The sequence below is a fragment of the Manis pentadactyla genome, chromosome 16 (assembly GCF_030020395.1).
Source record: "Manis pentadactyla isolate mManPen7 chromosome 16, mManPen7.hap1, whole genome shotgun sequence".
NCBI classification, from domain to species: Eukaryota; Metazoa; Chordata; class Mammalia; order Pholidota; family Manidae; genus Manis; species Manis pentadactyla.
Window position 1 is genome coordinate 40,310,575 of NC_080034.1, and position 26,820 is coordinate 40,337,394.

A 26,820-nucleotide genomic window follows, 5' to 3' on the forward strand; every position below is an offset into this window, starting at 1 on the left:
AGCCTCCTCCTCGGCCCCTCACTCCTAATAAGGCAGAAGGTCCAGGAGGGGCAGGGCACAGTTGGACCAGAAGGACTGACTCAGTAGGGCAGCCACCCGGCTCCAGCCCAGGGACCTGCCATGGGTGGGGTGTCAGCCCAGGCCCTCTGGGGTTCCCAGAGAATTCCTTCCCCATGCCATAAGCTGCCCTGGGCGGGCACCCCAGTGCACAGTAACCACTTAACCACAGCCAGGGCTCCCTGCCCTGGAGCTTCACCCACACTCACACACTCACACACTCACACACACACACACACACACACACACTCTCTTCCTCATACATCTCATCCACACTGTCACCCACTCACGCTCTCGGGAATCCTGAAAGGAGACAGAACTGGTTCTTTGTAACTTTGCCCCACCCCTACGCCCCAGTCATCAATGCCACATCTATTCATTTCAGACATTGCTGACCACCTACCATAGGCCAGGGACTGGAGAGGAAATGGCCTGTAGGAATGTAGCCAGCTAACGAACACGCAGTCCTGCTCTGGTGAAGAAAGAGAAAAGGATCTGCTACTGGGATTCCCACTGGGCACAGAAGACAGTGCGATCCCCTCCCCTTTCTATTTTGCCTCTTGAGAGAGAAGCCCCCTGTTCATCCGGAGTCCTGAAACCAAGGGGCCTCCACTCCAGGTCTCTCCTCCTCTTCTGCCCTGAGGTGTTGGCTGGCAGGTAAGGTGTGACCCCTCCTTGGTCCCTTTACAAACAGTGGAAAGCAGAAGCCCTGGGGCAAGACCTCACTGGAGTCCTGGCTCTGACTACTTGTCAGCTGTACAGGGCAGCTGCCCAGCCTCTCTGGGCCTCACTTGTGTGTAAAATAAGAATACAGAGCTGTGTTAGTAAGATCCTGGAGGGAAACTGGCAACACATCCCCAACGAGTGACTAAATAGAGGTTAATGAGTGAATGACTTGCAGAGGCCCAGGCAGGGGGAAGGGCACCAGTAAGGGACGGGGGCAGTGCCCTGGAGCTAGCACCTGCACAGAGCTGTTACCAGCCCAGGCCTGAAAAGGAGCCAATGGAATAAACACCCCTCCTCCTGCCCTCCTGTCTCTTACCCATATTTCCCATTGGCTCAGAGGGCAGAACCTGTGTAATTCAGGCCATAGGGGTCAGCCTCCCCACGCACAGAGCAAGCACAGAAGAGCGCCCAGTGTACTTGGAGGCATGGATGGAGAATATCTACCATAAGTAACTACTCTGTAAAGCACTTAGCTCAGACAACAACTAGTTTCTGAAACTGTCCTTATTTACATAGTCCTGAGGTTATCAATAAACAAAAGTACTTGAATATCTAAAGAAATGACAGTCTAATGGTGGAATTTACAGGATGCCCAAGGAGGGAACATTCATGAGGCAGAAGATTTTATCAAGACCTCCAGAAATCACAGCTCTGAGTTTCCACCCTGATCGAACAGTTATTGAGAGCCCATTACACCCACTGGCCAGTGGGAGGAAGTTGGAATGAGGGGCTGTAATGAGCTGCGAACCCCCGAGTTCTAAGTTAGAGTTAGGAATGGTGGAGATAACAGTGGAGGCTGCTTGGTTACAGTTCCTAGTTGCTCTGTGATGTCACCCCCTCCTTATGCCCAGCTCAGTACCTTGGCAGGAGCTCCCCAAAAGATGGGAAGCCTCTGGCAATTCTGTCTACTTCCAGATTTAGGAGGGGGCCCTGCAGCATGACAGGAAGCTACACAGACCTCTGAGCACGTGCAGGCCTCTTCACCTCACCTCCCAATAAGGTTAGAAGGAGAAGCGGGTATTACCCTGTGGCCCTCTTGGGAAAGGGGACCAACAAGGAAAACCTCCCCAGGGCCAGGGCCAGGCAGGAGCAGCCTTTGTCTAGCAGGAGGCAAACAGGATGATATCAAGTCCACCTGGGCTGGGCCCTGGCCTCCAGCCACACCCCACACCCACCTTGGCAGAACTGAAGGATTGTGAGATAGCCCTTGCCTGGGCTGCCCAGCCAAAGCTGGGAATAGCCAAAATACAGGGGTTCACCCACCGAATGGGACCTGTTCCTGTGTCAGCTTTGCCAGCCTCTGTTTCTGGATCATCTGGAAGGCAGAGGTCCTGCAGTGAAGGGTGTGCCGTGCCCTTCTGAAGGGGCAGGGAGGGGTCATGGCCCAGGCACTCCAGAGGGAAGAAAGAGAAAAGGCCTGCTGTTTGCCCAGAGCTGAGCAGACACTGGGGCCCTTGTCCTGGGGCAGCGGGGGAGGCTGCTGGCCCAATGGAGCAGCTGGGAGGGGAGGGATTCCTGGGCTAAGCGATCAGCCTCTTCCTCCCACACCCCCACTGAGTTCATGGGCTCTCTTCCTCTCCAGCCCAAGAGGAAGCAGGAGCCTTACTGAGGCCTGGGGAGGCACGTCTCCTACTCCCACCCAGACACTAGGACCTCTGGAGGCAGCCTGGGGTGCCCAGATGCATCCAAGATACTATGCAAGGTGCTGCCTTCTTGAGCCCCAGGTGCTGCAGAAACTCTCTGAGTTTGGACCTTCAGAGTTAGATGGGCTTTTCTCTGGAAGACGCCCTCCTGGTCTGCGATGAACAAACCCAGCCTCTAACCTTCGGGGCAAGAAGTCTGGTGAGGAGGGCTTTGTTCAGCCACTTGACAAATACTTGTTGACATGTGCTGTGTGCTGGACACTCTAAAGGGGCAGGAGGGTGAGGGAAGCCGGAGCACCTCAGTGCCCTGGTCACCCTGGCCCCTGCCCATGCCCAGCCCCTGCCTCCCAGCAGGCCTTTGACAAACACGGGTCAGGCCACCCTGAGCCTCAGCAGGTCCTTCCTTTGGCAGGTATTGCCATCGTTCTACACCCTCTTTCTAAACGTAGCCACTCCCAGGAGTATCTCCCAGCACATAGCCAGTCCTCAGTATTTGTCCAGTGTTATCTGGGAGAGCAGAGGGGAAGGCTTCCCAAGTCAAGGCATTCTGGGTGGAAGCCAAAAAGGGGAGTCCATTGCTATATAATAACCACCAGCCATTGCCAACACCTGTTGCTCATCCCTAGATGGTGCTATGGCTGCCCTAGTGCACTTAAGCTGGCCTCTTCCTGTCCCCATTTTATGGATGAAGAAACTGAGGCTCACAGAACTGAGGGGATTTAACAGCAATCAAAGAACTAATAGATCATTCCCATCCTGCAGATGCGGAACAGAAATCTAATAGGTTGGTGAAGATCGTACAGCCAGCAAGGGGTCCCCATGTCATAGATAAAGGCTCAGGGAGACGAAATTGTCAGCTTATAAGTGACAGAACAGGAACTCACACTCAGGCCTGCCTGAGCCCGGAACCTGTTGATTAGTCAGTCTGTAGAAGGCTTAGAGGCAGGGATCTCTGGAGGGGAATCTTTGCTCACTAGGAGTTATGCCTGACAGGGCTGTTCCTTTGCCCTCACATACCCTGCCCCAGTGGTGGCTGAGAGGAGCCTTGCCACCTCCCAAGGACAGAGACGTCGCCAAGGCTTAGATCTTGCCTCTGACTCCAGCTTCCAGGGGGGCCTGCCCAGCTTCATCCCGAGCCAGGTGGGCGTCCACACTCAGGATGGGTTTTCTCTGAGTACTGTAGTCTGTGGGCCATGTGCAGGCTGCACCTGCCCTGGTGTCTGCGGACTGTGGCTCCAACCACTACGATTCATCAGCAGCCCCTTGGTCTCAACAGACAAAATACAAAGCAGGAGGAAAAGAGGCTAGGCAGCAGGGAGGACTTGCAGGCTGTCAGGCATGGGACATGCGGAGACTGGATGATGGGGGTTGTAGAGTTCTTTCAAAGAGGAATATGCCCCTTTTTCCAGGTGGCCAGGGAGGTGGTGGACACTCAGACTGAGCATGCCTACCAAAAGCAGCCAACCAGCGTTCAAAATAAGAAGAGGGTTTCTCTGCTTGGAGAAACTGGCAAAGAGAAGCCCCCGAATACTACAAGAACATCCGTCTGGGATTCAAGATGCCCAAGGAGGCCATTGAAGGCACCTACACTGACAAGAAATGCCCCTTACTGGTAATGTCTCCATCCGAGGGCAGATCCAGTCTGGTGCGGCAACCAAGATGAAAATGCAGAGGACTGTTGTCACCCGCCGAGACTTCCTCTACTCCACTGTCATGTGGGCGAGTGCCAGCCCCTGAGCAAGACTGTGCACTTCAACACGCTCAAGGTCACCAAGGCTGCTGGCACCAAGAAGCAATTCCAGCAGTTCTGAGACTGGACACCTGCCCACTCCCCCAAACAAAGTAATTTTCCCAATCTTGAAACAAACAAAAAGGACTCTGCCAGGCTGCCTGAGTGAAAATCCAAAATCAGGGGTTCCAAAATAATTGCCTGCCTTTAGCTTCTCCAGCTCCGTCCCCTCGGGGCCTGGGTGCTGGGAGTAGGAGCTGGAAGGCTGCCTCCAGAACCTGTTCAGGCCTCCAACCAGGACCACACCCAGCAGCTCACACTGTTCCCATTCATAGCCAATAAGAATTAGCATTCACTGAACACGTAGTACAATCTCTTTGTCTCTATCAACTCACTTCATCTTCAAAGGCCCTACAGAGGGGTACTGTTATTTCCACCTGAAAGATGAGGAAACCAAGGCCCCAGGCATTCTCTAAGATTCTCCATCTTCTCCATGTCTGCTCACCCTTCAAGGCTCAGCTTAAATATTCCGCTTTCCAAGAAGTTGTGCCAAGGACCACTGTCCTCCATGGGACAGTCAGTGCACAGGGCCCACCACCAAGGTCTCCAGGCCTACCTGCCACCTCCTAGCTCTTCACCTTGAACAAATGACTTCCCTAAACCTCAGTGTCCTTATCTATCAAATGCAGATAATGAGCTACCAACCATAGCAGATCATCTTGAGTATCAACAAGATGACAGACATCTCTGACGTATAGTCCCCATACCAGTCAGTAGTTCTGGTACTGACTCAAACCTCAGCCACGCCCAAGGCCCTGGCTTCCCACAGCTCTGAGCTCTGGCGATGGGCTCTCCTGTCCTCATCCAGCTCCAGCCCTGCTCAGCCAATAGAGGGATAGGAGGCTGGGTCTTGGAGACATGGGGTGCCAGGGGCTGAGGGTGGGGCCTGGCTAAGGGCCTGCCTGAGGACTCAGGGCACAGAGGTGGGCACCAGGGATACCTTGGTCCTGGCAGAAGAGGGACCAGCGTGCAGGTGCCACCCAACAGCCAGGTGCTTGGTTGGTCCCTGCCCTCGGGGGTAAGCCAAGCACTCTTACTACCCCCTGGGGGCCAGCAGGAGGGTGGGCAGCCTGCCCCAGCTCCCCCCATTGCATTTTCCAGAGTCCAGGGAGCCATCTCCAGGCTTAGGGTCTTGTCCAGGAGGGATTCAGTCTGGGACATGAGATGGGAAGGGAACTAAGAGAAGCATCAGGAAAGGTTTGAGGGCAATGTATTCATTACTATTGCTGCATAACAAATTACCCATAATGTAGCAGTGAGAAACAACAGCTGGGTTTTTTTGTTTGTTTGTTTGTTTGTTTTTGCTTAACGTTTTGTGGGTCAGGAATTGGGGAATGGCTTGCTAGGCAGTTGTCTCTTGGGGGCTCACTCGTGATTGCTGTCAGATGTCAGCCAGGGCTGGAGTCATCTGAAAGTCTCACCCGGTCTGGATGTGCGAGTCAGCTCCCTTCCACGGCTGGCAGGTGGCTCGGGATGTGGCTGGAAGTTCAGCTGGCTGTGGATGAGCCGGGCTCCATGTGGTCTCTCCTGCTTGGCAATCTCAACATAGCTGACTTCTTACATGGGGGCTGGCTTATCCCAGAGCAAGTGTCCTAAGAGAAGCAGGAGGAACCTGTGTGGCCTTTCACAACGAAGTTTCCATGGTCACACAGTGTCACTTTCACTGTATTTTCTGATGGAAGCAGTCATTGCACTTCCTTTGTATTTTACTGATGGAAGCAGTCATTGCCCTCCCACATTCAAGGGCAGATAAGCAATCTGAGGCGGTATGGGGAGGGGAGTGTGTGCATGGCCCAAAGGGTATTTAAGGGTCCACATGCGTATGTGCAGTCAACTGCGTGTGTGGGTGAGTGTGCGGGTGAGTGTGGGAGGGTCACTCTGCCCACTGGTAGATACAGTGCTGTTACTAAACACCCCCCCAAACACAAATTTTCAGGTACAATGGGAAAGTTGAAGCAGGACTGTAACTCTGGAGAGAGGAAATCCCAGAGCAAAATACCTCTAAAACTGAAATAAATCGAAGGCAGAAATGAAGGTTAAAACTCGTTTATTGCTTACAAACTGCAGTCTGGGGGGAGGCCATCTCTTTCCTGCTTTGACAGAAACCAACAAGACCTCTTCCGAACCTCTCAGGTTCAGATAAGCCCTCTGTTGCCCAAGTAATCACCCACTGATATGGAGATGAACTACTGCACTCCACCCTGAGGAACTCCTGTTGATATGCAGATGCACTAAAGCCAGGTGAGAAATTCTGGAAATATTACAATTTTACCCACAAGGACCCAGAGAGGAAAGGGCTTCAGAAGTGAGGGGTTGAGCCCCAGGGACTCCACTTCTAGGAATTTACCAGAAGAAAACAAAATCCCTGGTTCGAAAAGATATAGGCACCCCTATGTTTATTGCCACATTATTTACAACAGCCAAGATACAAAAGCAACCAACATGTCCAACAATAGATGATGGATAAAGATGTGGTACATAAACACAATGGAATATTATTCAGCCACAAGAAGGAAAGAAATCCTGCCATTTGCAACAATATGGATGGATCTAGAGGGAGTCAGGCAGATAAAGACAAATACCATATGATTTCACTTATTTATGGAATATAAAAATAAAGCAAAATAAAATTAAAGAAATAGGAGTAGACTCATAGACACAGGAAGTGACTGGTAGTGAGCATGGGGGAGGGGAGGGGTAGGTGGGTGGGGAGGGTGAGGGGGATAAAGGGGCACAAAAATTCTCAATCATAATGTAAATTGGTCACATGGATGGAAGTGCAGCATGGAGAATATAGTCAATGGTTCTAATGTTAACAGATAGTAACCACACTAGTCAGAGTGAGGATTTAATAATGTGTGTAACTGCTGAACTACTGTGTTAGATACTTGAAGCCAATATACTACTATTTATCAACTATACTTCAATAAAAAAAATTATAAAGAAAAAAGAAGGGAGGAGCCAAGTCAAATGTGTGTGCTGAGCATGAAGGAGGCCTGTGGGAACGAGAGGGGCTGGGACTCTGGTCCTGGGATCTCAGGGTGCAGGGCTCAGAGAAGCTGGCCGTGGCCAAATGGCCAATCCTCAGACCCCACTGAGCTTCTTAACAGCACACGGCCCACAGTGGAAACACCTGCAGAGGTCGGCGTGGAGAGCCTCAGGGCTCGAAAACCTGGATAAACCCACAGTCTTCAGTCCCTATCCCTGAGGCCAGGTGACACACCCCTTCAGTACTGGCCTGCCCCCCACCCACCCCCACCCCGTCCCTAAAGCTGCTTTAGAGCTCCAGCCCTCATACTCACACATAATAGCCTAGGGCAGAGCAGCCAAGACGGAGCAGTGTCCCAGAGCAAGGCAGCCTGTCCCTCAGTCTCCGTCTCCCCTCACCCGCATTCCCACCAGAGCAGGAACTCGTTCACAGCTGTACTCCCAAGTAGAGATTTGTTGAACAAATGAGGAGTGAGTATAGGTTGAGATTGGTGGTGGGCAAGCCTGACCTGGCCCTTGCCCCTCTGCACAGTGTATAGGCAGGGAGGCTGCCACAGCAGCCATGCCCACTGCAGAGACCCACTCAGGCCCTCAGGCCCCTCTTGAGCAGCTGGACATGTCCTGTCCTGTGTGCCCCTGGAAGGAGGTAGCTTATCAGAGGGAAAGGACACTTTGTTCAGGCCTGGCCATTGTTCTGGACTGGGGGAGCCATGCTCAGGGCCTGGCAGGCAGAATAGGGCACTGTCTGCAGGAGGCTCCCAGCAAGCAGATTGGGATGGAAGGTCTGGGGAGGGCAGAGGAACAAGGGGCTGTGCTGCAGGCCAGGTTGGGACCTCGACCCCTCCCATAGGTCCACTCAGGACCTCCCTTCCCCTCTCCAGTTCTACCTTCTCTCCGTTCCCCTACTCCCTCTCTGACTCCTGGTGGGGCTTTTTACTCCCTTCATTCATTTATTCATTTAAGCAATATTTAAGGAACACTTGGAATGTACAGTAAGCTTCCAGGCCCTGGGCACATGGCAGCAAGCAAAACAGGCAACAATGCCTTCCCGCATGAAGTATACATAAATAAGTTTAAAATTTGATATATTCAAGGATGAAAGTACTCTGAAGAAAAATAAAGCAGAGCAGGAGCACAAGGAGAGACCCAGATGGGGGTTGGGGAATAAATAGATGGGGGTTGGGGAATAAATAGATGGGAGTTAAGGAATATCCCCTGAGAAGGTGACAGCTAAGCAAAAACCTCTAGGCAATGAGTCACATAAACTCCTTGGGGCACAGCCTCCAAGGCAGAGGGAATAGCAAGTGCAAAGGCCCTGAGGCAGGTGTGGGCTGAGCATGTGCAAGGAACAGCAAAGAGACCAGCGTGGCCAGAGCACATAGATAAGAAGGAGGCAGCAGGAGTTGGGGGCAGAGATGGAGAGGGAACTGGATGAAGAGGGGTCTTATCAGCCCTTGGAAGGACTTTAGCTCTCACTTAGGAGCCAGGGTAGAACTCCAGAGGGTTTTTGTTTTAAAATAATAGAAGCTCATGTTAGATGTGCTTAATATTTATCATCCACTTTTCTAAACACCAAACATTGTATTCACCCATTTAATTATCCTAATAACATTTATGAAGAATGAGAAAACCACACCAGAGAGGTCTCTGCCCATAGATGTAGCAGCACCCTCCTCCAAGTTGTGAAAAACTAGAAATGACTCCGCACATTGCCTAATTTCTCCTGACAGGCAGAATTAGCTCCAGGTATCCTCCTGCCACCCCATCTGCCACTGTCTCAGCTCAGGCCCACACCCCTCTCAACTGTGACAGCCTTTTAATTGGACCCCTGTCCTCTGTACTCCGTTCTCCACTATATATCTTACCATGTCACTTTCCCAGCTTTACAGCCCTCTACAGCTCCCACTGCCCTAAGGATGAATGCCAGGCCACCTGGGTTGGCATACGTGGCCCTCTGCGATGTGGCTCTTGCCTATCTCTCCAGCTCTATCCTTGAGCCCTCCTCCTCCTGTCTGCCCTCCTAGCCCTCCTCCCCACCCCCCATGCTGATTGAATCTAGCACCATGTGTTGAGCCTGCTCTGTGCCAGCCACCCGCCTGGACATTGCAGACATGGAGAGAAAGTCCCCCAGGGCCTGCCTTCACGGTGTGAATGTCCAGCATAGGGGAAAGGATCCTCTTAGCCAGTTGCCAGGGGGCTGTGAACATGCCAGGAGAGGAGGTGCCTGAACTGCGCTGTATAGGGTGTGTAGGAGTTATGGAGGGGGGGCGGGAAGACTGGCAGTGGGGGTGGGGGGGTGGGGCAGAAGCTTTGAGAGAATGAGAAGTTGTGACTGTGGTTGGGGGCCCCTGCAAAGGCCGTGGGACTGCAAGTGTGCAGATGGACGGAGTTCAGGGAGCGAAAGCCTGAACACGAACAGGTGGGCAGAACAAGGAGGCCGAGGAAAGAGGCGTCTGGAATGGCTCTGGCTTGGCCAGGGAGGTGGTAAGTGGGGTCATGGGGCAGACTGAGCACTTTCCCATCACCACGGGGCTCCCCTGCAGGCATGCTTTTCTCTCCTTACTTCACCCACCAAATTTCCCCTCCTCCTGCAAGCCCAAATCACAAAGGGTGCCTCCTCCTTGACGCCTTCTGGATTCCTCCCTACTGAAATTACTTGCTCCCTCCTCTGTATTACAAACACCATTGCCCGATTTTTATCTCAGGGGTCTGTTAGTCCAAACCCCGATTGTAAATTTCAGGAGGGCACGGATTTGTCTTCGACCCTTGGGACGCCTTTGCTCATTTGACACACCCTGCTGGTGCCACCTGCCTCCTGCCCCCCTCCTACTGCAGCCGCCCACGTGGGACTGGCTGTCCACTGTAGGCCCTTCCTGGGCTCTGGCCCGGGCTGCCCCTTGCCACCCTCTACACTGCGGGGGGAGGTTCCACTCGGGGAGCGACTGACTCTGTGCAGAGGCGGGGGCCAAGGGTCATTCCCTAGTGGTCAAGATGCCCTCCCAGCCACCCCAGTACCTCTTTCCTAATAAACACAGCAGCCGGTAAGGCCACCTTGCCCATGATCCCAGCAGTCTCTGTAGCGGCCTCCCTGCTTCAACCCCTGTCCCCCTCAGTAGCCAAGGGACGGAAACTTTTAAAATGTAAACCACATGTCTCTCCTCTGATAACACAAACCCAAACTCCCAGATCAGCGGAGTGTGCGATCCCCTCCTTCCCCCCTGAACTCACCTGCCGCCACTCCCCCTCCCACTCACTTATACCCAGCCACACAGGTCTGTTCACACACTAGGCGGGCTCCTGCCTTAGGGCACTTGCACTAGCTGTTCCCTCACTGTAAGGCCCTTTCTCCATCACCTCCCTAACCCCTCCCTCGCTTCTGGGGGTCCCTGCTCACACATCACTCGGAGAGGCCTTTCCCACACCAACACTCCGTCTAAAACAGCGCCCAGCTTCACCTTTCTTCATAGTGCTTGTCACTCCAATACATTATCTGTTTACTGTCCTACCTGCAATAATAAATGCTCAAATGAAGTGAAGGTTTTATACATCTTGTTCACTGCTCCGTTCCCCCAGGCCTAGCACAGGAACGGGATGTAGTAGATGCTTAATAAGTACTTGTTGCCATGCCAAATAGCACTTCATTTGGCCCACACAAGATGCCCATGATTTTTCTACTTCACAGATGTGAAAACTGAGACCCAGAGAGGTATGGAAACTGCCTGCATTCACACGAGCTTGTCAGACGGGAGCCCGGGCTCCTGCCCAGTGAGGCTCTCCTCTGCCTCTCTACTCTCTAGCTCATTTCCCACCTGGAAATAATGGAGGTGGTTTTTCCCTTTCCTCAACCCAGATAGGCAAGACTGGCAACCAGAGATTCCAGATGGAGCCCAAAGTGGTATCCTCCTTGAAGGTCCTGCCCCTGAGCCCACAGAGAGGAACACCCCACTGTCTCATCAGCAGGTGACCTTGCCCACGATTCCCCAGGAAACGCCCCCACTCCTCCCTCCCCAGCAGCTTCCTTTCAGCCACCACTGAGTACCCCAAATACCCTCAGAATGGATCTGGGGGCTGCTTTTCTGACCTCTATCCCACCAGAGATGAAGTAAGAAAGACACAGAGACACAGAGAAAAAGAGAAGCATGGGTGGGGGGAACACACAAGAGATACACACACACACAGATATCCAACAGAGAGAGAGACAGAGTGAGATGGGGAAGAAGAAAGAAACTCACAGAGGCAAAGACTGGGCAAGTTCTGACATAATGGCCCAACTTAGACCTGACAGCCTGACGGGGCTACTGCTGGCCCAGCTGGCCCTTTGAGCAACTTAGAGAGGCGCCCGCACTGGGCTTCAGAGCCCTCTGGCCTTTGAGCCACGCACCACGGTGCAGAGCCCACTGCCCAGCGGTGCAGGGCAGCCCTCCCCCCACTGCCTGCACACCCAGGAGGGGAAGGCACATTTAAATGCCCCCAGTCCTCAGGCCTTGCATCTGCAGTGTTCCCTTGAAGCCTTTCAGAAATGTCTGGCTCCCTCCCTGCAAATCATGAACCTTGCTCACTGGGCCTTCCCCACAGCCTCAGAGACCTTCCCTCTGTAGTTCCCAGGAATCTGGGGTAGGAGGGGTGAACGGGGCGGCGGTGTGTGGATGAGGCAATACCATGATCCTCACTTGACAGAAAGGGAAAGAGGATCAGAGCGGGCAGTGATCAGCTCCAAGTCCCATGGACTAAATCAAGCTTTCTGGCCCCTTGCTCCCAGCAGCCCTACCCTTGTTGGGGTCCAAGGATAAGATGCTACTGCCCCCAGGAGCTGAGGTAGCCTATGAGTGGTCACGTGGCTCATGCAGACAGCCAAGGAGCCTGAGCTGCCAGCTGCCAGCCCACCCCACCCAGCATGGTGCCTGCCTGTGCCCAGGAAGGCCTAGGAGGTGCTGGCTAGCCCCACCCAGACAGCAACAGAGCAGGGGGCAGAAGCTCTGTCCTGGAGTGCTCTGGGCCCAGGAACCCTGCACCCCCACCCCACCCCAGCCTGGGCACAGTCCACACAAGGTTTGGGGGCCTATCAGGAAGGGGGAGGGAGGGGAGGTATTCTGTCTAGGGCTTCCAGGTGCAAACAGGGAGCCCACAGTCCTTCCTCCAAGGCTCCCACCCTTCCCAACAACCAATACTCCAGGAGGAAATCATTAGTGCACAGGTGAGTCATATGGTCACAAGGCTGCTTCCCAGCTGACTCAGGGGGACAGTCCAGACGGGCCCTCCCACCAGCCCCCAGCTCAAACCCTGAGTCAAAGATTCCAGGGGCCCTTGCTGGGAAGCCCAGGAGAAAGACCCCAGCCTGCTTGTGAACCACTAGCACTCTCCAGGCTCTCCCCTGACTCCATCTGGGTGTTGGGAGGCTGGAATTCCAACCTTCACTGGGCTGGACTGGGCTGCACTAGGGCAAGAAGCCAGGTGGCTGCAATGTCCCCAGCCCCACCACAAGCACGTGTTATCCACCCAGCAGGTCAGTGACAGTGATCACTAAGAGTGACCATCATGTTCTGATGAACTTCAGATCTGCAACAGGCCTCAGGCTGGCCACAGCGGGGCCCACGGGGAAGGCCAGACAAGCTTCTGTGAAGAGCAGTTGCGCTGAGAAGAGTCGCTTGCTCTCTCTCTCTCTCTCACTCATACGCTGGGGGCTCAAAGCCTTGGACACACAGGAAAGGGAAGGAGCCAGGGGTCTTCCCGGGAGCCAGCAGGACCTCCTGGCAAACAGCACTTCCTGGTGTCCAAACCGGGTCTGTCCCTCCCTTCCATCAGATCCCCGGGAACTACCCAGATACAAGGGTGCGCCCTTCCATGGACAGTAAAAACAGTGTCGTGAGCCTCCAACACAAGCCCACTTTGCTTCTGGGATTAGGCAGAGTTGGGCCTTCTAGATGTCTGGATCTCCGTCTGCACAAGACCCCCAGAGGTGCCTGTAGGTGAGTGTGGCAGAGGGCCCTGTGACCAGGGTGGCTGGATGGCACCCTGCCCGCACCGTGTAGCACAGAGCCCCCTGTATCACCCCAGGGACCCCTCACCTGATGCCCAGCCCAGGCCCCCACCTCCCCACAGCCACCAGGGCTGCTTTCCTGGCTTTGTCCTGGGGCTGGCTGGGCAGGAACTTCCTGCTGGAGAATTCCCAGACCCTCCCTGCGAGGCAGCAAGCCTGGCCTGGGACCTTAGGAGAGAGGGAAGTCAGGGACACTCTTACTAACAGTGGCAGGTCCTGTGGCAGCAGGGGCTCCCCTGGCACTCTGGGCCGCAGGCCCTTCCCCACCCCCAGGTCAGGTACACCGAACCTCCCTTCCAGCCCGGATGCCACGCTGCAGCCCCTCTGCTGGAGCTAGGGCTCTCCAATGGGGCAGCCCTGGCAGCCCTGCGGGCACAGACTGGGGACTAGACTGAGACCCTGGATAAACTGGGCTTGCTCCTGGTTGAGGATGAGGGGTGGGGTCCACAGACAGAAAGCCAAGGAGGCCAAAGGCAAACCAGATTTTACTAATAAGCCTGAGTCCGATGGGTGGGAACAGGCTGCTGGGCAGGCCCACCCTACAGACACACGGACACCGTTTATCCCAAGACCCGCTGGTCCCAGGAGCAACTTGAATGTGCCCTAAAAGGCAACTTCTCAGGTGGGCTCCAGGGATCTGGGGGCAGCGAAGGCTCAGGGCCGGTGCCATCTTCCCTCTGGAGGCCAATTTCCCATCTTGCCCGTCTCCTCAAGGAGCAGGTGCTGCAGACAGAAGTAGGTAAAGGAAGGTGCCCCAGCCTCTTTGGGCTTATCCCTCCCTGTTCTGCACCCCCAGAACCTTCCAGTCTACCCCCCAGAGACAAGCACCCAGAGGCCACCTTTTGGCCACCCCCATGTCCCCACAGCTGGCTCAATTCCACCAGCCCCGAGCCACCTCTCTCCCACAAATGAAGGGGCCCTTCACCCACCAACCCAGGGGATTCCTCAGAAGCCCCAGGAGTCAGGCACCCCAGCCAAGCCCTCCCCTCCCCATACCTCTGTCCTGGACACCATGCCCAGGGGCCTCTGTACCCTCCCCTCTGGCCTGGGGTGGTGTTCCGGCTGCCTCAGCACTCCTCCCCAAATCCCCAGCGTTCCCCAAAGGTTGGGAGGCGGCTTCCTCCCCCCTCAGCTTGGCGTCCCTGAAGGCAGAGAAGGAGAGAGTAGGGGTGGTGACAGGGCCCTTCAAACACCTGTGGGAGGAAGATATTCCCGAGGCAGCTCTATCGCCAATGTGAGGACTGCACTGGGTCCTCGCTTGCTACCACCCAGGAACTCCCTAGGGCTGCCCAGTGCTGTTCAGGCTGCCTCAGGACTGTGCCTCCTGGGACAGGAGAGAGGGAGGGAAAGTGAGGAGAGATCCCTTTAGCATGAAGAAGTGAAAGCCAGGGGCTCTGCTAGAGCTGACAACCTGTTGGTTTAGGATAAGGTGCGTGGCATCATCCCCCAGAGCCCAAAGGGGCGCCCCGGGACGCAGGCATTGGGGCTTAGGACAAAGTGGGCTGCCCTCAGTGCCAGGTGGGCTTGTATTTCAGGTATTCACTATGCAAGGGGTGGTTCCAGAGCCCGAATGCTTGTAAAGCCCTCAGTGCCGGAGTGCCCTTTGCGGGTGATGGTCACACAGCCTTCATGTCCTTTGACCCCACAGCAGTGCTCTGCACAGGTAAAGAAGCCAAGGCCCACATTCCTAGCCACGCAGCAAGGCCATGCCAGAGCAGGGACTTCCACTAAAGAGTTTGGCCTCCAAGCCCTGTGCTTTCCTTTTGTCAATCAGTCAGATTGTTAGGGGCAAGCATGCACCAAGTGAAAGAATGAGCTGATGAATGAATGGGAATTAACTCAAAAAGGATACCAACACATTTTTCAACAACAGACCCATGAATGTGCCATCAGAGAAGCTGGCACGGGCCTAACCTTTAAGGCTGATGTCAAGGGTGGGCAGGGGGTGGTCTCAGTTGTGACCCAGAGGGGTAGCTTCCCCAAACCTAGGTGTGTTTGTTAGAGAAGATGTAGGTGGATGTGAGAGGGAGAGAAAATAGAAAAAGAGCAACCATATGTGAATTACAGATGCACAGGGTAGCCTTTAAGCCACCTAGACAAATTGCCTCATTGTACAGATGAGGTAACAGGTCCAGAGAGGAGAAGGCATTTGTCCAAGACCACACAGCAAGTGAATTGCAAAGTTAAGACTTGAAAATGAACATTTGGACTGCGGGTCAAGTCAGAAACAGAGACTGATGAAGGGAGTCAGGGTTCTACTCTCAGAAATACCACCACCAGGAAGGGACTCTGCCTTCTCTACTTAGACAGCGGAGCTAGAACCAGGGTTGGGGGCCTGTGGAGGCAGGAGGCCTCCAGCCTCCCTTTCTCCAGGGGCCTCAGGCAGTGGGTGGTGGTCAGGACAGGACAGGGATACCTGACCACCCACAATGCCCGCCTCCCAGGACGATCTCTGGCTGAGTTAGCAGCTCCTGGCCCTCTTGGCTGCCCATCTTCCAGAGGTGGGACTCCTGCTCTACTGCCAGAAGCTTCTTTAACTCTGACTCTATGAAACCTGACAGCCAGAGGCACAGGCATGGGCCAGACTGGGGTAGGGTGGAGCAGCGCGTTATGGATCAAAGGAAGAGGGCCAGCTCCAGCTGTCTGGACCTAAGCCCAGCCCCCTGCATTCCTGCGCACCCACCCCCACCCTTCTACCCCCAGCCACAGCCCTTTCTTCTTTCATTACCTGAAGCCAGCCAGACACAGCCTCGCAACCTCCCTGACTTCCCAAGGAACTCACTTTCTACGGGGGACCCTCCTGCAAGCAGGAATGTGGGTCTCTTCACCTCCTGGGGAGAGTGTAGGAGGGGTAGACATCTGCCCCACCTCCAGCCACCAACTCGAGAGCAAGGTTCTGGAACCAGCCAAACCGCCTGGGTTCAAGTCCCAGTTCTGCCGCTAGCTGTGTGACCTTGGACAAGTTACTTAACCTCCCTGCCTCAGCTTCCTCACTGTGAAGCGGATACTGCAATAGGACCTACCTCAGAGTTGTGATTCGATATTTCGTGAAAAGTGCCTAGAACAGGGTCTGGCCCATGGAACGGCTGTGTGAATGTCAAAAATGATTTATTGTGTTATGTTACTACCACTGAACCATCTGCTCACCATGTCTGGGCAGCAGAGGGGACCCTTGGGCTCTGTCACCGCAGTGCGTGATGGGAAAAACAGGTATAGAGGTGGCCACCGAAAGAGTTGGAATTCTTGGCCGGGAAAGGGTGGCGCTCAAGGAGCCACAGCCACAGTCACAATCTCCACCTTGTTGCCGCCCAAACCCTGAGGGAGGAGAGCCCTAGGTAGACTAGCCTGTCCTCCAGCCCAGTCACTCTGATCCCCCATCTCCGGTCCTCTGGCGCCACCTGGTGGTAAGAACTGGTATTGTACTCATGAGCGGCTGCCGAAGCGGGGCTTTCTGGCCTGAGAGCAGATTGGGGGAGGGGGGGCGGCGGCACTGATTTACCCACTGCATCTGTTGACTTAAACGTCTTATGCAGCGGCGACTGGGGGGTGACGATGCCTGGGACACAGAGCTCGGACAAGCTGTCCTCTCCCTCCATTTCCTCCTCCTTGCCTTTCTCCTGGCGGGGCAAGCCTTCCTGGAGAAGAAACTGAGGTGTGCCAGGGTCACTGGGCAGGCGAGGAAGGAGTGAACCTGCAGCCCCACTCCCACCCCCAGATAAAACAGAAAGCAGGAGGGAACAGCTCCCAAAAGGTTAAGAAAGGGGACTGCTTCCCCTGGCCAGAGCCACGTGTCTTGGGGCCCAGTCCGAGGTGGGGAGGGGCCCCAGCAAGGGGCCCCACCCACGCCTCATGCCCCTACGACCCCAGCCTGGTTCACACACACCTGGACCACGGCCGATTTCTGAAGCTGCCTGTACAAGGTGAGGAGGCAGTTGCAGGGAGTTGCCCCATCTTTGAGGAAGCCAGCCTGAGGTCTCCTGTGAAGGCGCAGTGTCACGGACAGGCTGACAGCAACGGGGCGACCCAGGCCCCGCCCCAGGAGGGCAGAGACGCGGGGCAGGCTGAGCGGCTAAGGTCTCCTTGTCTCTTTAGCGAACAGCTACTGTGTTCCAGGCACAGCTCTAGTTACTTTACAAAGAACATGTCACTTAATAATTGCAGCTGCCGTCTGAGATAGGTAATATTATATTCCCATTTTATAGATGATGAAATTGAGACAAAAAGGTTGAGCACCTTGCTGTCACCACACAGCTGGCAAGGTGGAGTTGGAGTGTGAAGCCAGGCACCCCACTTCTAGCATCCCTCAGACTGCCCTGTGTCCTTCCAGCCCCACCGTCCTGAAGAGTCCTCGAGGAAGGGGGTCAATCTCTGGCTCCTCCCCTACGTCTGTGGCCATCACACTCACCAGCAAGCAGACACTCCTTCTCCTCCTTGGTGAAGGCCTTGTGGCTGACGTCCACTGGCCCCTGGCCTCACGCAGGCATCCTTGCTCCACTTCCAGGCCTTGGGCAAAGCGGCTCCTGACCCCAAAGCATAGTCAGGTGGGTTGGCAGGTGGGCCCAGAGATGCGGCACACGCTGCCTAACTTCTCCCCCGCCAAGCCCTGCAAGTCTCTCCTATAGGCCCCTCAGTCTCCTGGTCCCAACAGCTCCCTGCTCAGCCCCCTGGGCCCCTTTCATCATTGGCACCTCCATCTGCAACCACTCACCTGTGAGAGGGCCCCAGGATCTGTCTCCTCCCCCAGACAACCCCCCATCTCCAGGCTCCTCCCCACCCTTGATGTGTGTCCCTTCCCCACCCAGGTGCCCTGTTCCAATCCTCTACCTCCCCATTTGGGCCCTCCCATCCCAGGCCCATATCCTTGCCCAGTACCTCCATCCCAGGCCCCTTCCCACTACTCACAGCCCAGCCCCTCACCTGCGTGAAGTCCCTGTATCCCCAGACGCCTCCCCTGCTGCCTCCTCCTCATCTTCCCTCCTCTCAAACAGGTTGCCCAGCACCTCCTGGCTTCCTCTGGGCAGGATGTACTCCACCTCTACACCCTGGGCCACAACCCTCAGGACCTCTGTGGGGGTGGGGGTTTGGGCCCCTGTGTCCCCCAGCCCCAGCCCCGGAGGATCATGCAGTGGCATGGCCACAGGGAGGCTAGAGGGCAGCATGGCAGGCAGCCTGGGCTCCATCCTCCCCACTCCTCCCGGCGGCTCGTCATCAAGGGGGCGGAGTTCCGCTCTTGGGAAGGGCATACCTGACCCCCACCCCCCAACACGGCCTTCTTAGAGCACCTTGGGCTGCCTTTGCTCCCCACCAGGCTACAGAGAAAGTGGAACATGGAGGAGCGGCCCAAAATCTGTGATTGAGGAGCTGGAGCTGGGGTTTCCATCCTGAGAGGGATTGTGACTCAGGGAGGGGCGCTAGCAGCCACCCCAGGACCAACTGCTTAACAACAGGAGGAGTTTTCAAATCAAAACCTCCAGTACTTCTAAAAGGCAGAGGTCAGGCATATGCTGGGGCGGGCGGGGGGAGGAGGAAGGGAGAGGACATGATGGAGGGGGTTAGTTGGGGGCAGAGAGGGCAGTGGAAGGAGGTATGGGGAGCCAGACAGGGGGGCCGTGGGTGAAGCTCCATGAGGTCGGGGCGGTGGGGTGGGGGCAGGCTGGGGAGGCCCAGACCCTGGGAATGGGTCAGGGGTTCGAGAGTGGGTCAGGGGTTCTCGAGGACTCTGCACACACCTCTCACCACCTGGCTTGTCCTTCCCTGTCTGTGGCTGCTTCCGTCCTTGAGAACTATTTCTCATGGACAGAATCTGTCCTCTTCTCTCTCCTCTCAGCATCCAGCTTGCAGGTGCCCTGGTGGTGCACAGACTCCACTGTATTTTGACCTCTCTCTACTAGCCTATCACCTGCAGGATTTCCTGTCTCCAGAGAGCACGGAGGTGCCTGATGTACATGTCTTAATCTCAATTAATCTTAATACTCATGTTGAATCTCAATTTAGTATTATTATTCCCCATGGTACCTACAGACTTGATTATAAACCCAGCACAGTGACCTTGGGAGAGTTCCTAAAACCAGAAGAGAACCAGTTTGTATCATCCGTAAAATGGGTGCAGTCAAAAGAACCTACATCCAACGGCCGTTGAGAAGATTCACAGAGACAATAGCTGGTAAGTGCAGGGCACACAGCGGGGTACTTAAGAAACTTCACCATCCTGGCTTTTTTATTGTTGTTGATTGACGGAAGTGGGGAAAGAGCGAGGATGAGGAGTGGGAATCGGGTGTGGGAAAAGCAGTGGGGGAAGGGGAGCCACCCTTCCCGGCTGGGGCCAGGAGTAGCCTGGGCAGGAACGCCTCCGAGCCCGGAGAGCCCAGACCGACCCCCCAGGCCATAGGCTGGTGCGTCCGCATCCGGCGGCCCCAGACAACTTCCTCTAGAGGGAGCTGATTGGAGCGGGAGAAGCCGGCACCTCTATGGTCGCCGTAGCCTCGCGGGTCCCTAGGGCCGCGCGGGGACAGGCAGAGGACCCCAGGAATTCACCGACTCCTGTTCCTGGAAACGAAGCCTGGGCACCCTACTCCTGAGAGCAGCCGCCGGCCCCGCAGGATCTCCGGCCTCAGTCCCGTCTAGCCACCCCGGGCCTGGGCCAGGGTCCCGGCAGGTAAGGCGGGAGGGACCTGCCCATCCTCCCAGCTCTCAGCAGCCTTAGGCCCATCGTGGGACAGGGATGCCTCAGGCAGCCAGGTGGGGAAGGCAAGGACTGGAGGCTTGACTGGGCAGTTCGGCCAGTCCCTGCCGGGGGTCCTGATCCAACCAGGGCTCCCTCTGGCTGCCCCTCAGACAGCTTCCCCTCTTGCCCTGGCCCTGGGTGCCTGAGATATGGGTGCCAAGAACCAGGACCTTCAGCAGTCTGGGGGATGGGAGTGGAGGTCAGAGCCAAGGTCAAGGGCAGGGGAAAAACTTTAACAGTGCTTCCTGCTGCCCGGGCAGGAGCCTTACACTGGGTCTATAGCACAGCCAAGCATCCCCTGCTGGGGAACATCCTGGGCCCAGTAAGCCCAGCAGGTGGAGGGCAGCGGAGGACTCTATTTACAGGAAGTCAGGCCACTTGGATGGGGGCAGGGGTGGGCCCAGGTCAGCACAGGCGTCTGGCTCTGGGGGCCTTTCTGAGGCCCCCTGCTCCCTAGCAGTGAGCCCCTGGCCTGGGATAGTGGTAGAGGGAGCTGGAGGCGCAGGCAGCATCCTCTGGCCCTGCTCTCCTTGGGGTGCCAGGTTTTGGGGACCAGGGGGAAGAAGGGCATCTTGTTCGGGAAGGAGTTGCCGGGATGGTGGTGTGCCAGGGCCAGGCAAAGGTCTGTTTTATAATGAGGCTGGGCACCCAGTGTGGAGGAGGAGAGGGTCTGCCTTCTCCCTGCCCCTCCCTGAGTAGAGGGGTGGAGAGCTGAGTACACAGATGGGACAGCTCTCCCCCACCCCGTCTTGGAGACCCCTTGGGGCACTTTTGAAAGTGGCCCCAGGCCTGAGAGGGAGGAGGGGGTACACAGGTCCTCCAGGGAGGAGGGGGTAGCTGTGCATGGTCTAGGTGGGACTGCGCCCTCCGCAGGAGGAGGAGGAGAGACGCTTCCCACTTGGGTGCTGGAGGCTCTTTGAGGTAGTGGGAAATGTGAAGGCTGCGAATTGAAAGTGAAACAGCTTCTGTCCAGGAAATACTCCCTCTTGAGGGTTCACAGAGCAGATCAGGGTTGTGGGCAGGAATGGACAAGGAGGAAAAACTGCTGGGGACAGAGTGTGTCGTGGGGGCACATGTGTGAGGCAGGTGGGGGGCCATGGTGAAGGCTTCCTCAGGTCACTGCAAGGCAGGAATGGGAAGAGCACAGGTGGGGCACAAACCCAAAAAGCTGCCTGGAGAGAGCACCTTCCGAGGGCCACAAACTGGAAACTAAATCTTAAGTGAGGGTTGAATGTATGGACTCATGGAAATCCAAATGACCAACCTGACTCCCTGACTATGTGGCCTCAGGCTCTAATCTCTGTTTCCTCACTTTTCCTACCTGTAAAATGGGTGTGATGATGCTGCCCGTGCTGCATTAATATGCGCTTTCAATGTCTTAACACCCTGTGGGGAGTGTTCATGTATACCATAGGTGGGGTATATATGTCTTAACAACCTGTGGGGAGAGAAATATACCATAGGTGCTTAGGAAATGTGGCTAACAAGTCTGAGTTGGAAACAGGTGAGGTCAGGCCAGCCAAGGGGAAGTGGGACCTTCTAGGACAGGCTTCATGTGTCACTGGCTGGAAGGTGGCTTACCAAGCTTGTGGTAAGCATGTGCTGGGCAGGGTGCAGGAGGCCCCAGGAGCAGTGAAAAGAACCCCCAGCGTCTGAAACTAGCCTTGCCCAGGAGGGAGGTGAAAGTGACTTTTGAGATCCATCGTGGCACTGCTGTGCCCCCCCCAACCTCAGGACCTGGCTGCCACAAGCAGGTCCTGGATGTGAGCCTGGCTTACTCACTCTCCCTTAAAGGGTTTCTGGTGAAACGCTCAGTAAGTTTTAACTCTGCCAGCAGACTCCACAGGGATCCAACGTAGGTAGAAATAAGAGGTGGTTGGAGCTAGGACCGTGGGATCTTGGGGAACGGGTGGCTGCGGGAACCTCTGTCGATGGCACCTGCTCATTCCTGTCTCTGCTTTTTCTCACTCATCACCACAGGCTAACACTGTCCTCCACTGGGACCCGAAAAATGGCATCTGGGCAAGGCCCAGGTCCTCCCGGGCAGGAGTGTGGAGAGACTGCCCCATCCTCCGCGTCTGGTAAGGGTCTCTCGGCCCCCTTGCCCATCCTCTAAGCACCAGGACCATCTGAGGGGACGGAGAGAGCAGAAGTGGGTAGGGCCTTCTGCTTCGGTCTGCTTACCTTGAGAAAAGCAAGTCCCCACCCAGTGAGGTGGCCCACTGGGCTCAGAAGCTACGGTGCAGTCAGGTCAAGCCCTGCAAGTGCGGAGGAATCTGGGCCCGTGGGGTGCAGAGGCTTAGGGAGACCAGGGAATGAGCGGAGGGGGCCTAACAGCACCATTCCGGGGCAGGGGGTGGGGTGGCTCTTCTTATTCCCACAGTAGGAAAAAGAAGGAAGTCACTTGGCGTGTCACCCCGTCAGGTCTGCTAAACAGGGAGAGCAATTGTTCCGACTTTGGGGAGGAAGTAAAACAGCCGCCCTTCTCCCCTCTTCTAAGGGGGCCGTCAGGAACGCCTGCAGCCTACGGCCCAGCACAGGCCATTCCCTGGACTTTGAATTTTGTCCCAGGTCTGTCTCTGTTTCCCTATGGGACTCCTCTGGGCCCAAGGTTATAATTTCAAATTTTGTTTCCCACATTTCTTAAGCCACAAGTGCTGGGTACATGTACACAATACAGTAAACTCAAGGCCCACATGCCTGGGATCATATCTTGGCTTTACTGCTCGTTCTAGCTGTGTGACCTTGTGCAAGCTACCTAAGCATCCTGTGCCTCAGTTTCCCCATCTGTAAACTGAGGATCACCTGCGTCACCAGGCTGTTGTAAAGATTGAATGAAAACAGCATACACACTAGGTGTTAACTAAGGGCTAAAGCAGGCACCTTCTGTCCATGGGCGAGGACAGCTGTGGCCTTGAGGAGGAGTGAGCCACCCATAAAGCGCAGGACTACCTGGGCCCAGCCCTTCTTCCCTGACGCCCAGCTTTGATCCTCAGAGGAGCAGGTAGCCCGGGACACGGAGGAGGTTTTCCGCAGCTACGTTTTTTACCGCCATCAGCAGGAGCAGGAGGCAGAGGGGGCAGCTGCACCCGCTGACCCAGAGATGATCACCTTGCCCCTAGAACCTAGCAGGTGAGTAGCAGCTCCCTGGACCTCCGGGGACATCTCAGAGAATCAGATACTCACAAGGGGTCACTGAGCAAGTCCTGGGAGCTTGGAGGCTTGTGGGGGGAGTCTTGTCTTCAGCCATTGTTGCCTCTTTTTTATCCTGCTATCCACCCCCATCCGGGATCTTGCACCCTTCTTAGCACATTCCTGCCCCTTGTGCCTGGGCCAAGGCCTCATGTCTGAGAGCACTGTCAGGGTCCTCCAAGGAGGGATGCACAAGGCCAGGGCCTCTCAGGCAGAACCCGTACACTTGGAGCCCAGGCCCTGGCACATCTGTCTGCTCACATAGCTGCCACCCATCCCTGCAGCACCATGGGGCAGGTGGGTCGGCAGCTCGCCGTCATTGGGGACGACATCAACCGGCGCTATGACTCGGAGTTCCAGGCCATGCTGCAGCACCTGCAGCCCACGGCAGAGAACGCCTACGAGTACTTCACCAAGATCGCCTCAAGGTAGCCCTGGCCACTGCCTCGTTACCTTGCTGTCGCCCCCACACTGTGCCCTGCCCAGGGATGGGAGGCGCATGCTGCTCTGTCGGTGTCAGGAGATAGCTTTGCCATCCCCATGTCTGCGTTCACACATGTGTGGCCTTGGGCCTGTCTTTCTCTCTCTGGGCCCCAGACTCTTCATCTGTGGTGCATAAGCTCCCAGTTCTCATGAGTCTAGCACTGAGGACTTGCCCACTCAGATCAAGACTACAGAGGGGTGCCTGGGGTGGGGATGTCCCTAGAGCTCCTGAGCCTACCTGGGACACAACTCTCCTTCCAATCTGAGCATAACTTCACACCAAAGATGGCAAAGGCTAACCTCTACTAGGCCGTGCAAATGGCTTCCATTTGCCATAATTTGGCATCCAAGAGGCAATCTGGTGTGGTTAAAGAGACCAAATGCCAGGATCAGATCTTTACTTGGCCACTTACTGGCTTTGTGCAACTTTCTAGCCCTCTTTCTCCTCATCCATAAAGCAGGGGAAATATGCTTAGAAAGGTGTGCATACTTACAGGGTTAGCTATTGTTACCATCTAGGGTTAGGAGGTGAGTCTCAGGATAGACGTGAAGGGTGAAGGTAGGAGGAGTAGGTGGTAAATTTAGAACTAGTCCTCAGAGCTGAAACACCCTGCCCTTGTCCATAGAGGCCACCCCTACCCTGCTGTGATTCCAGGACCTGTCCTAACCTCTTCTGTCCTTTTCTCTCTGCTGTCCCTCGGGCTGCCAGGCCAGCAGCAACAGCCACAGGTAATCTCTTTGCTGTCTCCCACTCACTCTGCCCTGCACCGTGTCTGTGCCCATTTGTGTCTGTAGCACCAGGGCAACAGCCAGCAGGCTGATCATACACCCTCTGAGCTCTCTCCTTCCACAGAGACACAGGCCCTTCCCAAATTGAGGCTGGGTAGGCAGCCTCTGCCACCTCGATTCACAACTAAGCCATTTTGCTTTCCAGCTGGGAGAAGAGCTGACAAAGGGGTGGGAGAGGGAAAGCAGGCTGAAGGGCCTTCTGGGGGCCTCCACCAACTGTGTCAGTGCTCTGCCCACAGTCTCTTTGAGAGCGGCATCAACTGGGGCCGGGTGGTGGCTCTTCTGGGCTTCGGCTACCGCCTAGCCTTGCACGTCTACCAGCGTGGTCTGACCGGCTTCCTGGGGCAGGTGACCCGCTTCGTGGCCGACTTCATGCTGCGTCGCTGCATTGCCCGATGGATTGCGCAAAGGGGTGGCTGGGTGAGTGCCCAAGGCCTAGTAGCATCTCCCCTGCTGCTGGGCTGCCCCTCTCCCAGCCCCACCCCAGTACCAGGGTGTCTGCATACGCTGCCAGCCTCTCTGTGACCACTCTTCTCTCCTGGCAGGTGGCAGCCCTGGACTTGGGAAATGGCCCCATCCGGAACGTGCTAATAGTTCTGGCTGTGGTTCTATTGGGCCAGTTTGTGGTACGAAGATTCTTCAAGTCATGACTCAGGAGCCCTCTAGGACCCTAGCTGAGACTCCTGCCTGGACTTTAGCCAAGGCTTTTTCCCCCTGTCCCCTCCCTGGTAGGAGTCTCCCCTCAAGACCACAGCAGCTTTAGCAAGTGGGCACTCCAGCTTAGAGGACCCCTGCCTAGGGGTCACTCAGGCTACAGGGGTGCCCCAACATTGCATGGTGCTAGTGAGCCCCTCTCTGGGCCCCATCCTGTCAGAGGGGGTTGTAGCCTCCTTCCTCAGCTCTCTGGGACCCCTGTCTGCTCTGGGACTCTCTGTGTGTTGGGCATTGGGGAGATTGATAAGCTGGGGAATCAAGAGGCTGGGAGACACTTACCCTGAGATGTTTTTTAATGGTTTTATCTTTTTTATAATACCCTTGGGAGGACCCGCCCGGCCCTATTCCCAGCACTGCTCAAGCCAGGGAGGTTAGGGTGTGGGGGTTGTAGGCCTACCCTGGGTTCCCCAGAATTCAACTGTTCCAGAAAATCAGCTGGAGAGCAGGGCCTGGAGCCCAGTCCTGGCCCTTCCTAAGCATCATACCCTCCAGGAACAGGACCAGCTGGGGTGAAGGATGGCGTTCAGCTGTTCTCCCGCGCCCCCCAGCCCACACTGCCTTTTCAGGTGGACTCTCAGGGATTCTGGACCTGGGGGTGGTGGGGGTGGGGTGGGGGTGCAGGCCAGAGCTGTCTGAACTCACCCTCCAAGCCTGCCTCCTGGGCTCCTCCATTCCCTCCCTTTCCCCTACCTATTACCACTTGCTCCCAGCCCAGTCACTACAAGTGAGTCTCACCCCACCCCATCACTTCAGGTACAGAGGGCAGGGGTCTTGGGGGAGTGGGGTGCTGAGGCCCCCTTCTTGCCCAGACTGTAGGCTTTAGGACCACTTTGTTATTGTCAGGGAAAGCGGGCAGGGAGCACATCTTGAGGTTTCTGAGTGAGAGAAGGGCTGTTAATAACACTAGAAACCACAGGATTGGAATCTCCCCCGTGGCCTGGGCACAGTGTAATCTGGGGTGTGGATGGGGGACTGTGAATACTTGAACTCTGTTCCCCAGCCCCCCTCCCACTCTCCACACTCCTCACCTGTCTAAGCTCTTCCCGTGCATAGAGGTGGGAGTTACCTTGTCTGGCTGGCACAGCCTAGGGGTTTGGGGATAAGGGGAGAGACGTTCTTGATTAAGCCAAAGTCAGGGAAGGGATGCAGAAGGAACCTGTTGGCCACCCCCACCCTTTGAGTGTGTCTGAAAATAAACTGCAATCCCCCAACTCCCACTTAGTCTAAGACTTTTTTTATATCTTCTGCTACCCCGCTCTCCATCAGGCTGGATTGGGGGAACCTGGGCATGCCTGGCTTATTACTGGTTTATTACTGAATAAGGTCTTCAATCCTGTTGAAAACTGGCTGGGTCTGGTTCTCCAGCACCCCCAGGCCCTAGCACCCTAGGAATTCTTGGCCCCTACCCACCTTTATTAGCCACTTTTCTAGGCACTTTTCTTAGCTTTGTGTCCCAGTCAAGTTTCCTACCCCCTTAGTAAGTCAGGGGACCTCATGCTGCTGGGCTGTGGCTACAAAGCTGGCGGAGCAGCTGCTCTTGTCTGGGGACCCCCACAGGCCACCTCAGGCCTGTCCTGAATAACTCTCCTTCCTGGGGCCACCTCCTACACTGGCTCCAAAAGCCCTTCTCCCCCACACTTAACTCTGCCTGGGACACGATGTCCCTCACATGGTTAGA

At 55.7% G+C, this 26,820-nt stretch overlaps 2 protein-coding genes and 1 pseudogene across 2 annotated transcripts; 2 read left to right on the forward strand and 1 right to left on the reverse strand.

Annotated features, from left to right (window-relative positions):
- Window positions 1–3,787: 3,787 nt before the first annotated feature.
- On the forward strand, window positions 3,788–6,765 carry LOC118913245 (40S ribosomal protein S11-like; annotated as a pseudogene).
- A 7,129-nt stretch (window positions 6,766–13,894) lies between these two features.
- On the reverse strand, window positions 13,895–18,742 carry LOC118913244 (gametogenetin-binding protein 1-like). Its single transcript, XM_057493872.1, is given in 9 exon segments — window positions 13,895–13,963; window positions 15,657–15,681; window positions 15,683–15,794; window positions 16,740–16,887; window positions 17,124–17,214; window positions 17,642–17,708; window positions 17,711–17,760; window positions 18,158–18,440; window positions 18,443–18,742. Coding segments are annotated over 9 exon segments (1,023 nt in total). The 5' UTR covers window positions 18,621–18,742.
- Window positions 18,743–19,546: 804 nt separating this feature from the next.
- On the forward strand, window positions 19,547–26,359 carry BAK1 (BCL2 antagonist/killer 1). The gene is made up of 6 exons (XM_036887082.2): window positions 19,547–19,895; window positions 21,945–22,045; window positions 22,961–23,096; window positions 23,441–23,584; window positions 24,668–24,848; window positions 24,974–26,359. The coding sequence occupies exons 2-6, from the start codon at window positions 21,976–21,978 to the stop codon at window positions 25,076–25,078; spliced, it is 636 nt and encodes a 211-aa protein (XP_036742977.1). The 5' UTR covers window positions 19,547–19,895; window positions 21,945–21,975; the 3' UTR covers window positions 25,079–26,359.
- Window positions 26,360–26,820: the final 461 nt, after the last annotated feature.

Bases quoted from the DNA above. Each gene is read 5' to 3' on its own strand.
- BAK1 (XM_036887082.2), top strand. From the start codon at position 21,976: ATGGCATCTGGGCAAGGCCCAGGTCCTCCCGGGCAGGAGTGTGGAGAG. The intron at 23,585-24,667 runs GTAGCCCTGGCC...CTCTGCCCACAG, and splicing joins TTCACCAAGATCGCCTCAAG to TCTCTTTGAGAGCGGCATCA. The intron at 24,849-24,973 runs GTGAGTGCCCAA...CTCTCCTGGCAG, and splicing joins TTGCGCAAAGGGGTGGCTGG to GTGGCAGCCCTGGACTTGGG.